Consider the following 16,050-nt stretch of genomic DNA (forward strand, 5'->3'; position numbering starts at 1 on the left):
GGGGGGGGGTGTAAAAAAAAAATTGACATTTTCTGCTGCTTCTTGCTTTCGTTTTGACATGCAAGTATTTTCTCTTGATTCGTTTAGTACATATGTATGATAATCTGTGCGATCTACTGGTATGTTTATTGGTAGGATCAATACAAAGCGTTTAGTGTTAGAAGTATCCCTGTCTCATTCTGACTGTTCTGTGTATTGCGCTGATGCCCTCGGTTTCATATGAAATGTAATTTCGTAGAAATATTGCCCAGCACTAGCTTCTGTGTATCGATATTCAATTCCCATAATAGTACTTACTGTACCTCGCCGAACCCAATTCTACCGTTGATAATTGAGTTCTGACACAAGCTGTAATGTTCCGGGGGGAAACCATCTGTAGATATGTTTTCTAACTCCTTATATGGACATTAAATGTTACAATTGATACACCTGATCCGTCTTCTAAGTGGCTCTGACATGTCGTAAATCATGTGTTCTGCTTTACAGGAAAACGTGTAGTATATACTGCGCTGGTTTTTGCAGTTTGGTTGTTAAATTTTGACAAATTTTCTTCCACAGTATCCAATCCTGTTTCAACAAATTGTTAAATCTTCAAATCATCTAGGGCTGCCTTGTGGAATATGAGTTAATTTTTTCACTTGATCAGAAATTCGGTAACATATTTTCTGGTGAATTGATGAAGAGCCTTGGGTTAAAAGTGACAGCGTCGCATGGTTTGTTCCCCACTTTTTCTAAGATATGTCGTTCCGTCCAAAAAGTGTTCCTGAAAAAAAAAAAAACTTAAATAAATAGAGACATATCATCCCATCAACAAGTTTACATACTGTAAGAAATGAAGGTTTTCAAAATGTTCCACAATGTTAAATTTGCTCTTTTGGGCCAAAAGCTGACATTAATCCTGTAGTGAAAAACCATGGAGACAGGATGGTTTTCAGCTGTTATTTTCTTGCTTTTTAGGATGTTTTATGCAAAAACATTAATTAACCGAATATTTTGTTTTTGTAGGTTGCCTAACTCTGACAATCCTCCCAAGCTGAGGTCAGGAGGGTCTCTGTTCTCACGGGGGTCAAAGTTTAGGTTCAGGTATGTGTACAGAGGTAAAACCTGCTTGCTTGATTACCGTAGATTACTTCTATTTCTTGCCGTGTTTACCACTGCATGAACTTTGTTAGGATCATCATGAACACATCATCACACGAAGAATCATTTATAACGAGTGCTGAGTGAAACGCAAATCAGTGTCCTTTTGAACAGGTAGGGAAAAGTCACATGGTGAAATTAAGTGTGGGCCACATACCTTACAACTTATTTTCTTCAATTGCTTGTTTTTGACCTATGAGAAAATGTATATTTCTGCAAAGTTTATGTGACAAGATCAGGTTACACTTTATTAAAAAAAATATTCATAATCCAATTGTCTTGTAATTTTTAGCGGAAAGTGTCAGAACGAAGCATACAGCAACAGTGACGGTATAAACAGGAATGAACCGGCATTCTCCAGGTACCTAAAATAATACCCTCGTTTATTTATTACTGAAGCCTCAACTTCTAGTATTAATTGTACGATAATGATGATCATGTTCATCATTTGAAGTAAGACAATCACTGTTTGCACTTACTGTTTTACAATAAATATTTAAAATAATTTATAAATATAGCAAAAACTTATCAAATGCAATTTGACATTTGTCCTAGTGTGTTACAAACCTAAAAAACAAAAACCTCGACTGAAATGTCATTTATGATTAAAATAAATGCATATTTATTTTATCACATGAACATTATATATGAAATGTTGGCTTTAAATACCACATTCAAGAAAAGTTTCCCCCAGTCAATAATTCACCCTTCTCTGATAAAATCATTATTCGCCCAGTGTAAAATTTGCCCCTTCACATGTGTACTTACTATAAAGAGTATGCTGATAAGTTAGGCCTAATTGGGACGGGCAAATAAACAGGAAAAAGCTAAAACTGTGACATAAATTTCCCATTAAACAGTATCTTTATCTTTATGAGGTTTGGTTTAAGATAGCAATTGTGTTACGTGTGGATGTTTGTGACTGTAGGTCGTCATCACTGCCCAACTTCGGCAGGAAGAGTGACAGCAAGGCCTCCCTGAAGAACTCCTCGGTCCTGGCTGACACTGTAAAGGAAGGTGAGTTACCCCCCTTCGAACCCTATTTTACGGCCCCGGCTTGTATAGACATGCTTGTTAGATGTTATACTCTATACTCTATTTATACCATTTTGCACAATATACCAAATACTGTTGTTGTTTGGAGTTCATTGTCGGTTCAAACATTTTATGATATGATTTGATCTGAATTATATAAGCACTGATGAAGCATGATATGGTTGATTTTATTAGTAATTTTGTTAATGTTATTGGTAATATTTTTCTCCTTATAAATTATTAATAAATTTATTCAGTTCATTTTTTTTTATGTTTTATTTTATTAGATGATAATCTTAGAGAAATTGTGTAGTTTAAAAGTTTTCCTAGTGGAATACGGGAAATGATCAGTATGATGAAATTGTGATGCTTTCACTGGATTGAAAATATGAAAAAAGGAAGAAATTAACTGTTGTTTGGGGAAAAAAGATAAATTCACATGCATGAAAAAAAATAAAAATCTGTCTTTCTTGTGATGTTCAAAAAGAAACCAGTTGGATATTATCCTTTCCCTCTATATTTTTTTTTATTTAAGTCACATGAGAAAATAAAAGAAAATACAGTAAAATTTGCAGCCTGTTATCTCTCTACTAACAAAATTACTAAGAATTTTCCCCCAATTTTATTTTTATTTTTTACTTTATCTTATATATCCATTTTTGCATGAAGTCACAGTTTTGTTTTAAAAGAAAAAGCATTTAAATAACTATTTTATCATTGAAGTTAATGATATAGATATCTATTAGAGAGTTTTATATTTCTGCTTTTACAAATTGAAAATGTTTAAACATTTTATTAGAAGTTATAAATATTTATAAATTGAAAGGTCATAGATAGCCCCATTTATTTACACAGAACTGCCACCGCTTTTAGTGTACAAATATCGTTTAAATGATTGCTAAATCAATAGTGAATATCAGGATTATCTGACCAACATGTTAAGTGAAAATGGCAACACTTACCCGGTATGTATATATATTTCACTGCTAACAGTACATAGTGTCATTGATGGTTTGAGCTTTGGGCTTGGTAGATAGCACAGGAAAAGGTCATGGAACACGAGATATATCCAAACTACAATTTAGGCATTTACATATTATTTTTCTAAACGTTTGAAAAGCATATGTTCAGTTAACCAACTACTGCTTAACACTTTTTGAATAAGAACAATTTCAGCATATATACCTTTTTTGCACTTTTTTTTTTTTTTTTTTTTTTTTTAATTTTAANAGGTCATTGAATATATTCCATTAAACGAAGGATAAGACCCCTCCTTAAAGGAGTCTACGGACCTATAGCATTCTACCTTGTTCTGCAGAAGTCTATGAAACTGAAAAATATACCCAGGCCTCTAGGTGCCCTTCAATGTTTACAATAAGCCCCACGCTGCAGGATTCCTGAAAGTTGGACAAGTGTTAACTCCAGAAGATAGCTGTGGGTTAATTCTGCCCATGTATTTGTACCTGAATATGATTTATTGGTATGTTAACAGTGCAACCTCTGCCCATTCTTGAGCTGAGATCAGGTAGAGTAATCTTTTGTAAAATTTAGTGGTTCATGTGGTCGCACCGCACCTCAAGGGAGCTAACTCCAAACAAATACTATGCACACCTTTTCACGTCCGCTCATCTCTTTTACATTACGCCAACTTTGCATTGTTTAAAGGATTAAAATAATTTGAAGAGAATCGATGGAAATGTTGATTGTTCATTGTGTTTAAAAATTAATAAAAAGGGTGTGTCAATTTTTTAAATGGCAAAATGAAAGTTTTGTACTTTATATATCATATTGATCACTTGTATAATATAACAAAATACAAACTGCCTTTTCTTCAGACATCATCTGTCACATTTTGTTCCTAAGTTCTTAATTTTATATCAATTTTGAATAAAGCTTAATTTTCTATCCATTATTACCAAAGTTTTTGATATTGTGCTTTTGTTGGCTAACATCTTTGTACCGAGAAGAATTTCTTTTTCTTTTTTAGCTTTAGAAAATACCATCTGTGGCATTGAATTAATTAGTCATCAATATACCTACCAAACAGATGTAAAAAATGATTTGAATATTTTTTTTCTGCAACTCATGATAAAGTACCAGATCCATATACCAGTATATATGCCCATTTTGGGTATAGTCAAGAAAACAGTAACTGCTACACGTAAGAATTATAAGATGCATGTCGAGAGGGATAGAAAATGTACCAGTACAAAAACTGCGCCATGTTGAGTACAATAGATCAGATGTAGAAAGTATGCAGCGCCCTAGAAATGAGATAGAGAAAAAATATGTGTCAGCTATCAAGAAAAAGCTTTGGCTTCAACCTGCTTGGCTAGATTTCATATCCTTCATTTTGCCCATCATTTCAACCTCTTGGACCCTCCAAGCTTTGCTTCTAGTTAGAGGGGACTGAGGATCAGCAATGAAGATCATTGTGTTGATCATGGTGACCATCTTAAATGATAAATTGAAACAGGAATATAGTAAACATACAGACTTTGTAACATGCACATCTATTAGTCAGAACTCCACTATCATATATGTGTGAACTCTCTTATGTTCCAGAATGAATATTTTTTTAATACTTTTTAGATTTTTTTTTTTTTTTCACTTTGTTTTATAGATGTTTTTCTTTTAAAATGTATCAACCTTTGTGTTGAGTTCTTAAACCACTTTGTATACATTATGTTTTGTTTCTAACCTTGATTTTTTCTGCATGTGTGTTTTCATTTACAATTGTAGATAAGAAACGTTATCAGGGTAAGTTTGTGCATCACTGCAGCTATTCACTTGAGTTTAATGACTACTACTACTAAGTCAAATAACACAGGTCACAGTATGTATGTAATTGTAGGGACTACTCCAACACAGGTCACAGTATGTATGGAATTGTAGGGACTACTTCAACACGGGTCACAGTATGTATGTAATTGTAAGGACTACTTCAACACAGGTAACAGTATGTATGTAATTGTAGGGGCTACTTAAACACAGGTCACAGTATGTAGGTAATTGTAGGGACTACTTCAGCAGAAGGCTCAGTATGTATGTAATTGTAGGCACTACTTAAACACAGGTCACAGTATGTATGGAATTGTAGGGACTACTTCAGCAGAAGGCTCAGTATGTATGTAATTGTAGGGGCTACTTAAACACAGGTCACAGTATGTATGGAATTGTAAGTACTACTTCAACACAGGTCATAGTATGTATGTAATTGTAGGCACTACTTAAACACAGGTCACAGTATGTATGGAATTGTAAGTACTACTTCAACACAGGTCATAGTATGTATGTAATTGTAGGCACTACTTAAACACAGGTCACCGTATGTATGTAATTGTAGGGACGACTTCAACACAGGTCACAGTATGTAGGTAATTGTAGGGACTACTTCAACACAGGTCACAGTATGTATGTAATTGTAGGGACTACTTCAACACAGGTACATAGTGGATAGGGTCTACTTACCTCAACACAGGTATACTACTTACTTCAGCACAGGTACACTACTTACTTCAGCACAGGTACACTACTTACTTCAGCACAGGTACATAATAGATAAAGACTACTTACCTAAACACAGATACATAGTGGATAGGGTCTACTTACCTCAACACAGGTATATAGTTGATAGGGTATACTTACCTAAACACAGATACATAGTGGATAGGGTTTACTTACCTCAACACAGATACATAGTGGATAGGGTCTACTTACCTCAACACAGGTACATAGTGGATAGGGGCTACTTACCTCAACACAGGTATATAGTTGATAGGGTATACTTACCTAAAGTGGATAGGGTCTACTTACCTCAATACAGTGGTCAACACAGGTACACAGTGGATAGGGATTACTTACCTCAACACAGGTACATAGTGGATAGGGTCTACTTACCTCAACACAGGTACATAGTGGATAGGGTCTACTTACCTCAACACAGGTACATAGTGGATAGGGATTACTTACCTCAACACAGATACATAGTGGATAGGGTCTTCTTATCTCAACACAGGTATATAGTTGATAGGGTCTACTTACTTCAACGCAGGTACATAGTGGATAGGGTCTACTTACCTCAACACAGGTACATAGTGGATAGGGTCTACTTACCTCAACACAGGTACATACTGATTTGGAATTGGATACTTTTATAATGGATTACAGCACTGTTATCTGCATGTCAGTCAGAAGTTACACCTGTCAAACTGCCTCTGGATGTTTGGTCACTTCTATTGGAAATCTAAAATTACATACTGATTACCTATTACTTAGTTTATGACATAACTAGTAAGGTTACCTGTGATATGTGTACTTGTAACTATGATGGTTACTTGTTATATTTGTGAAATATAATAGTGGATAGGGACCACTGTAACCGACAGTTACCTGTGATATTTGTACCTGTAACTGTTGGTTACCTGTACTGTAATATAACAATGATAAATATAGTTACCTGTGATATTTGTACCTGTAAGTGTTGGTTACCTGTACTGTAATATAACAAAGATAAATATAGTTACTTGTGATATTTGTACCTGTAACTGTTGGTTACCTGTACTGTAATATAACACTGATAAATATAGCTACCAGTGATATTTGTACCTGTAACTGTTGGTTACCCGTACTGTTAGTTAACAAAGATAAATATAGTTACCTGTGATATTTGTACCTGTAACTGATGGTTACCTGTACTGTAATATAACAATGATAAATATAGCTACCAGTGATATTTGTACCTGTAACTGTTGGTTACCTGTACTGTTAGTTAACAAAGATAAATATAGTTACCTGTGATATTTGTACCAGTAACTGTTGGTTACCTGTACTGTAATATAACAATGATAAATATAGTTACCTGTGATATTTGTACCTGTAACTGATGGTTACCTGTACTGTTAGTTAACAAAGAGAAATATAGCTACCTGTGATATTTGTATCTGTAACTGTTGGTTACCTGTACTGTTAGTTAACAAAGATAAATATAGCTTCCTGTGATATTTGTACCAGTAACTGTTGGGTACCTGTACTGTTAGTTAACAAAGATAAATATAGTTACCTGTGATATATGTACCTGTAACTGATGGTTACCTGTACTGTTAGTTAACAAAGATAAATATAGCTACCTGTGATGTTTGTACCATAGCTACCTGTGATATTTGTACCTGTAACTGTGATGGTTACCTGTACTGTAAGTTAACAAAGATAAATATAGCTACCTGTGATACTTGTACCAGTAACTGTTGGTTACCTGTACTGTTAGTTAACAAAGAGAAATATAGCTACCTGTGATATTTGTATCTGTAACTGTTGGTTACCAGTACTGTTAGTTAACAAAGATAAATATAGTTACCTGTGATATTTGTACCTGTAAGTGTTGGTTACCTGTACTGTAATATAACAAAGATAAATATAGTTACCTGTGATATATGTACCTGTAACTGATGGTTACCTGTACTGTAAGTTAACAAAGCTAAATATAGCTACCTGTGATATGTGTTACTGTTACTGTGATTATTTGTACCTGTAACTGTTGGTTACCTGTACTGTAAGTTAACAAAGATAAATATAGTTACCTGTGATATTTGTACCTGTAACTGATGGTTAACTGTACTGTTAGTTAACAAAGAGAAATATAGCTACCTGTGATATTTGTATCTGTAACTGTTGGTTACCTGTACTGTGAGTTAACAAAGATAAATATAGCTACCTGTGATACTTGTACCAGTAACTGTTGGTTACCTGTACTGTTAGTTAACAAAGAGAAATATAGCTACCTGTGATATTTGTATCTGTGACTGTTGGTTACCTGTACTGTTAGTTAACAAAGATAAATATAGCTACCTGTGATACTTGTACCAGTAACTGTTGGTTACCTGTACTGTAAGTTAACAACGATAAATATAGCTACCTGTGATATTTGTACCATAGCTATCTGTGATATTTGTACCTGTAACTGATGGTTAACTGTACTGTTAGTTAACAAAGAGAAATATAGCTACCTGTGATATTTGTATCTGTGACTGTTGGTTACCTGTACTGTTAGTTAACAAAGAGAAATATAGCTACCTGTGATATTTGTATCTGTGACTGTTGGTTACCTGTACTGTTAGTTAACAAAGATAAATATAGTTACCTGTGATATATGTACCTGTAACTGATGGTTACCTGTACTGTAAGTTAACAAAGTTAAATATAGCTACCTGTGATATTTGTACCTGTACTGTTAGTTAACAAAGATAAATATAGTTACCTGTGATATTTGTACCAGTAACTGTTGGTTACCTGTACTGTAATATAACAAAGATAAATATAGTTTCCTGTGATATTTGTACCTGTAACTGATGGCTACCTGTACTGTAAGTTAACAAAGATAAATATAGTTACCTGTGATATTTGTACCAGTAACTGTGATGGTTACCTGTACTGTAAGTTAACAAAGATAAATATAGCTACCTGTGATATGTGTTACTGTTACTGTGATGGTTAACTGTCTGTTTCTTCACAAAGATGAATAACATTACCTGTTGTATTTGTACCTGTAAGTGTTACCTGTCGGAGTGCGTGTGTTATGTTTTGTGTGATCAAAGTAGCTGTAAAATATTCTAACCATGTTCACATAATACACAGCTTAATACCTACTTAGCTAATAATATATTATATCTTGTTAAACACAGTGTATCTAATTATAGTTGGTTTTAATTAATATTATCCACATTGTCAGCTTTAGGTGTTATTTTTTTCTGCTAAAATCTGTTAATCAAGCTGGTGTCAGTTGATCAAATGATTTGTATCATAAAGGAACTTCCTCTCGAGGGTGCTTGGCTATTGTCAGTATTAATACCATATAAGGATAACTAGCTATAGGGTAAGAGACAGGGTAGAAAATAGCTATTATAGGTTAAATTTGTGGATGTGACCTGCCATTTAGCCCTATAGCCTATTCCGTCTTTGCGTATTGCAGAGTTATCTGCTCTTGTGAGCAGGGATTGATTGTGAAGTCATTTGTTTTTGAGAGTAACGTCATCAATTTTTGAGAAAACGACGTAATTTTCTCACACAAACCAATGACGTAACAATCAATACCTGCTCCCAAGAGAAGATAACTCTGCAATACGCAAAGGCGGAATAGAGCAAGAGTGAAGAGACAGGGTAACTTTCGAACTTATTTATAGAAATAATTGATTACAATGTCTGGTGATTTGACTGTCTGGTATCTATGTCTCATTTACTAATATGTCTTTGCATGGTTTCTTTCAGTGAAACTCCGATATAAAAATATGATATATAATTGATCTACTCTGTTTTGATGATTCCTGTAAAAAAGCTGCTTTTTGTTGATGATGATACTATCTTTTAACATGTACCTGATATATATATATATATTGATGTCTATATCAGCTACCATCTCGACTTTCTTTATCTCTGGTGTTCAGCTGTTTCTTATTTCCTGCAAGTGTAGATTGCAATTCCGATCCCCCCATTGGTGATGGCGATATTATGCGATTTCTCCATTTGACGATTTTTGATGTACATATTACCTGGTATATAACTTGTTGGATCAACCTTTAGAGAACTACCTGTAAAGTTTTAAGTACTCACAAAACTCACAATGCCTCAATTACTGGTGACTATGGAAATATATCGAACCATTCCTAAAATATTTAGTAAGAACAAAAGGGTAATTAAACCCTACATACCTGATTACCAACATAAGTTAATGTGTAAATTGAAGATTTTTTCTATATTTCAAAGTAAAGTACCATCAGTTTAGAAAGATGCTGCCCAAGTACCGAATTACCCTTCCCTTATTCGCTCCTTCCTTACTCACTCCTTCCAAACTCATAATATTAAAAAAAAATCTGTATTTTACATTGGATAAATGATTAAAACCCCTCCCTGACTGGTAAATTATGTGATAGAAGACCAATCCAAGACAGGTAAAATTTGAAATACCAGGCCAATTACCGTAGAGAATATAGACCTGTTCATTGCAGATGGAATGGTTCGTTTGTTTTTGCATTCAGCCAGAAGTTTAGAACTATACTAATGCAGGGTTTTTTTGTTGCAGCTTTTTGCATTGTAACAAACTGTCTGGATGTACACTGTACTGATAGACTGCAGCACAAGAGCTGAGCCTTCCTTATTAGTATTTGTAGATGCCAAATATCTTAACATTGAAAAAAATGGCTTTATTGAAAAATGGAAATATTACATCACCTTAGGTGATATTTCGTAAATTGATCGTAACATTGATGAACCAGTTGAGTTTCCTTTTCATATGAGATTGTTGAAACAAGTATTGATAGCTTTCATTTTAGGGAGGCTGTGCCTATAGTTAAATGGAAACAAATTCAAGATCCATTTGATCATTTTACCAAAAATGAATTACAGATACTAAAAAAAATAATCAGACCATTATCAGATCTTAAATGTCACCATTTTGACTTCATGTCTTATGTTAAATGTGATACTGTAATATCATGTCTTAATTCTGACATCTGATTGGTGTCATAACGTGAGGTATTTGCAAAAATTACGATGTTTGTATTTACACCATATATAACACTGCAGTCTTGTGATAAATTTGTTCAAAATTAAAAGATATACAAAGAACATTTTGATTTAAGATCTGTTCAGGACACTTTTCATCTGACTATGAAAATACATTATTGAAAAAATGCACCTTCAATGTCAAAGAGCTCCACATATGGAAGATAGAGTTCATCTATTTACCTCATTACCATTCAGTATCAGAAATGTTCCCTTTTAATGAAGGCAAATTGATAATGATTACAAATACAGATACACAGCTACTATGCACTGTTCTGCTACTGTGAAAGACAAAAGATGATATGGATTTTACTAGTGGATGATGATAGTTTCACTGGGTGAAAAATTTCCCAGTTTCAGTATCAGCATTCTGTCAGAACTAATTTTGTAGGACATGCTAGATCGACAGTGGGCTCCATTGTTAATTTTTTGTCCTTTTGTTATTTCCAGAGTCTGCTGTAGACGTGGAAGGATTGGATACCAATGTGGAGACTATTCCGATCAGCCCCATCGTCAAGGCACCCGTCGCCGTGGAAGAAGACGTGACTATTGTGGAGACGATAGAAGCCGTACAGGCAACAGTACAGCAGTCCCCAGTGAAAGTCAACGGCGTGATTCCATCGCTAGTCAGCCCCGAGGCAGCCGAGGATGAGCTCCCGATCTACGAACCAAATCTCAGCCTTATTGAGGATGAGATTATAGAGGACAGGAAAGATAAGGATGAGGTCGACCAGCAAGAGGAGGAAGATTCTGCTCCCAAGATGAGTCTTGACGAACAGATTAGATCTCTCGAGGAGGAAATCTTAAGGAAGGATAGTTTCTCAAAGACCAACAACCATGTTGAAGCAGAGGTGTCTGGTCCTGTCCTTACAGAGACTGTAGAGCCACAAATGAATAACAAGGTTGGATCTGCACCACCATCAAGTCAAGCTGTCGACTCGTCATTGACCAATCACAGCCAGGCTACTCCGGACAGCCCTGTTGTCCCCAAAAAATCAGGTCCGTCCTGCTGTGCCATGTTCATGTTTACGCTCGTGTTTATTGTGTTGACTCTGGCCATTGTCGCCATAGTGATCTACAACTCCAACATCAACCATCCAATCGCCAAACAGCTGAAGCAGCAGATGAAGTTCGTTGAACCAGTAAGAGATTACATTTCACACCGAGTACAATCCATATTTAAATCGTAGACTCATTGTACATACGATCGCTGTGGAGCACATGACATACTTGTAACCTGCACTGAGATTTCGATGGTGGCATTACTTAATATCGATACAATACCTACAACTTCAGTTCTCATTGAAGTAGTAATTTAACAACAACATTACGGGGTACTTTGCATTTAATTCTGTAAATCGGCGTAGGTTTGAAACTGAAGCAGGGTAAACTGGATGTAGATAACTTTTCTTCTACCATTAAAATATGAATACACGTATCCTGTAACAGAAATACTCGGCATTTAAAAGTAATTTCTTTAAAATATTGATCAGATTCCTTATGCTGGCATGATATGGTGAAGCTTATGAAATCTGTACCGTTTCCTCGTTGCCTATACCCTGTAATACTAACACTGTATATCAATAGAATTATAGCAGTGCCAGGACTGGGGAAGTCTCAGTGTGGGCTAGATGGCTAAGGGTAATGGACTATTTGTGTACGTTGGTGTAAGGGAACTTTTTCTTCATTTCGATAAGGTTAAGATTTGATTATAATCTGTAGATAATATTATGTCATTGATTGGAGATTACAGCTGTAGCCCATTAACTGGTCAAACAGTTTTATGAAAATATTTTAGGAATAAGCAGAACTTTTACAATGATGTGAGACGATTTAAGATTTTTTGGAAAATTTATTTGATCTTATGCAAACAAAAACAAAAATAGATTAAATTTTGATTTATTAACTTCAATTAACATAATTGACGGGGATTTTTTTCTCATGCCAAGAAATATCTTAGAAATTAATTACATTTATACATGTAGAACTGTTTCTAAATGACCAGTTCTGATTGTCTTATTGATCTGTTTTAATCTTCGACTCGTATTTACAAAATTTACATATTTTTAAAATATTCTTGTCATATTATGAAACAATGGCCTTTTAAGCCCATTGTAACTTGTAGACATATCAGAAATTACAAATTTCAGTCATATACCATATGTAATACAATTACCATATAAAACATTTATTTACACATTGTATATTTAATCTATGACATTTTGTAATATAATCATACACAAATCTTCATTATTCATTTAAATTTTTCTCTCAAAATTTTGATACATATCTTTTATGTTAAATTGGTTTCTTGTTGTGTTGGTAAATCTATAAAGGCCATATATATACTGCATGTTTTTCATGAACAATTATTATATATATTTACTCATTGCTGGAGATGAACAATTCAGCCTTAAAAATCGTCGACTCATGCCTGTGTCATTTTCGACATGTTGTTGTGTGTTTTGTTTTCATACAAAAAGTTATCAAATTTTTGTAAGCAGCAGGTGTTTGCGCTTAACATTTACATGGTTTTGAGGACAACATTTGATAAAAGAAGGATTTGAAATTATGCAATTAATGTTCACAGTAAGACTTGATAGTGTTTACTTTCATTTAGAATCACACACAAAATGGTTGATTTTCATGACCACTTGTGGAAAAACAAGAAGAAAATCACTAGAAGTTTCATTTCCCGAGATTTTGTCAAGATTTATACTTAAAGTTATAATTTCAAATTTCATTCTTTCCCTATTGTTGTCTGCTTGGGGTATAGTCATTTCTATTCTGGTAGAAGTAGTGGATCTAGTTTATATTAACTTTTTTTCCTTGGGAGGAAGTGGCGGTGTTGTGAACCACCCTGAATCCATCTCTATTAAGGTGGGAAAAGTGGAACTTTCAAAGTTAATGATCAGATGCAGCTACAGTTATCTCCCTTTATCTGGTTTTCTGTTACATAGCAGCAGGGTTACAGGTTAACCCTTTCACCACTATAGATCATAATGGACTCATCCAAATGAATGTATGGTAGAGTCTACTCAAGTTACCTAGGGATGAAAGGGTTTAATCTATTTTTATTTACCTACAAAATGTTCCTCAGATATCTCCTTAGAGTCAACATGATGTGTCAGATATTGATAGGAGACTTATCTATGTTTGATGTTTGCTTGAATGAAAATCTCCAATAGGAAGCATTCACTGATCACACCTTATGATCACACCTTATGTTCACACCTTATGGTAAGCCATTGTGAAAAGACAATTAGTTTGTTGTTGGAAAGTTTTTACCATTTTTTTTATTTCATTAGCCATATAGATCAATATTTTCTGCATATATAGTACTGGCTTCGATACTGGTGCTTATACAATTTGTGGCAACCATAATAGAAAATGACACCTAGAATGTGGTAAAGTCTAGAATTGTTACATGACAAAGTAGACAGCCAATATATCATTAGTTTGTGAACCTAATGTTGAGGTCTAGTTACCACATTCCTTCCTAAATCAAACTTGTTTTATCATCATTAGTCCTAATCATCCGCTGTGACCATAATCTCAATGCTGAACTGATTTGTTTGGTTTTTCGTTTTGTTTTGGATTGAGATATGTTAGGCTATAACTTTCATGTACCTCGACACACTGTTCACAATGAATCCCTGTCGATAAGGACAACCTGTATACAATGACACCCTAAGTACAGCTACACATCTTCAATTGTTGTACCTTTAAATTTGCTTATGAAAAAAACCTTTTGCAATTGGTTAAGACGGTTTTAAGCCATTAAACATGTAATTTATTTTTCATATATCAAAGGAAAGATAAAGATGACCATGATCAAGATTGTCTCGTAAAAATGATTGATGACATGGTGCATGTTTATTCGGTGACAAGAACGTACCCTGACAGATACCAGACAATGGTTCCCTATAGATTTACATATGATTTACATAGGTATAGCATAACGTTGTAATTACTGTATTTTACTGGTGAAAAGCCTATGCCTGGTAATAAGCCCACCCCCCACTTTTCCAAACTTTCCGTGCAAAGGGTGGGTGCCCGGTAAATAGCTCATGTCCCTATAACCCAAAGGTTAATCTCCATCGAATTCATAGTGCTGTGAATGCAATATTTAATATCTTAATATTAGGCTTGTGCAATGAGAATGGGAATATAGGTTAGTGAGGTTGTTATTGTGATGGTATATAGCTAAAGTCAGTACTGTGATGCTCTACAGCTAAATATTATTTATTCATTACTTAAATGTTATACAGCTAAATTCAAGCAAAGTAGTTCTTCTAGTTATACGAATGGGAAACAGGTGGATCATTGTGGACAGTGTGTCGTGGAACAGACGTGGATCATTGATGTAGTGTGTCAGGGCACGGGGGGCCCCACAGTGAGATAGATCAATGTTGTCTCCAATCTCATAAGGCCCCACTTCCACAGTCTTACAGCTAGTATTGCACTTCCTCTATCAGTGTGGTATCCTAAAAGTTTTATGATTATTGATCAGGTACATGTATCTTACCTCGATGCACCTACTATTTACAAATGCAAAGGAGTGAACTTCAGGATTATCATCCATGTGCTGCTAAATTTCATTTTCATCAAAATATTTTTTTGGAAATTCACATTCTCAAAACAGCAGAAAACACTATGTTAGGTTATTTGTGAAGAATGTGCTATAGTTAAATAAGAAAAACAACAACAACAGTTTTGTAAACATGTATTTGTGAAATGATGAGTATTTACAAATAGACTCTAACATAACAATTTGACTTAAAATTATTTTAAAAAGAAATGTCCTGCTGCTTTGAAGTAGGTAACTATAGAGGTTACCTTTAAAATTCAACTTTACAATGGTTTGACGAGATATGATTAAGAATCAATTATAGCTGTGTTTTCCAAAAGAGTAATCTATCAAGCATCTTTATGACTCTGGTAAATCAATCGGTGACACAGTTGAAAGGTATACAAAGATACTTGTCTTGATGTTACTAAGCCACGATTGAGGTGTTGGATAAAAAAAAAAAAAAAAAAGTTTAAAGGAAGATAACTCTAACACAAATCATAGGTACCTTACACCCTTAGGGAGATAGGAGGTTGTTTACATCAGCTATTCTATAGAAGAATGTGGAATTGGTACGTAGTAGCACCTTAACTTTTTTATTACGTTCTCATCTACCAACAATTAAATCAAGGACCAATTAAAGTTTTCACAGATTTCTATCAGATATCATATTCTTCATGTCTTTGAAAATCATGTGAATTGGGACCACAATGATCTGAGGTTAATTCGGATGTACAGATACTGAACTA

General features: G+C 34.4%; 1 protein-coding gene across 8 annotated transcripts in view; it reads left to right on the plus strand.

Annotated features, from left to right (window-relative positions):
• Window positions 1-15,782, plus strand: part of LOC110445675 (FERM domain-containing protein 5-like) — a 79,961-nt gene extending 64,179 nt beyond the window's left edge. For 4 of the 8 annotated variants that reach the window (XM_021490409.1, XM_021490413.1, XM_021490415.1 and 1 more), the window contains 6 exons: window positions 1,006-1,083; window positions 1,433-1,501; window positions 2,069-2,157; window positions 3,668-3,700; window positions 4,918-4,935; window positions 11,182-15,782. In XM_021490409.1, the coding sequence (XP_021346084.1) occupies window positions 1,006-1,083; window positions 1,433-1,501; window positions 2,069-2,157; window positions 3,668-3,700; window positions 4,918-4,935; window positions 11,182-11,921 (1,027 nt within the window). In that variant the 3' untranslated portion in view covers window positions 11,922-15,782. The remainder of the gene's footprint in view (window positions 1-1,005; window positions 1,084-1,432; window positions 1,502-2,068; window positions 2,158-3,667; window positions 3,701-4,917; window positions 4,936-11,181) is intronic. The other 4 variants (XM_021490414.1, XM_021490417.1, XM_021490411.1 and 1 more) reach the window with 3 other exon arrangements.
• The last annotated feature ends 268 nt before the right edge of the window (window positions 15,783-16,050 follow it).

This window comes from Mizuhopecten yessoensis, unplaced genomic scaffold, assembly GCF_002113885.1.
Source record: "Mizuhopecten yessoensis strain PY_sf001 unplaced genomic scaffold, ASM211388v2 scaffold2329, whole genome shotgun sequence".
NCBI classification, from domain to species: Eukaryota; Metazoa; Mollusca; class Bivalvia; order Pectinida; family Pectinidae; genus Mizuhopecten; species Mizuhopecten yessoensis.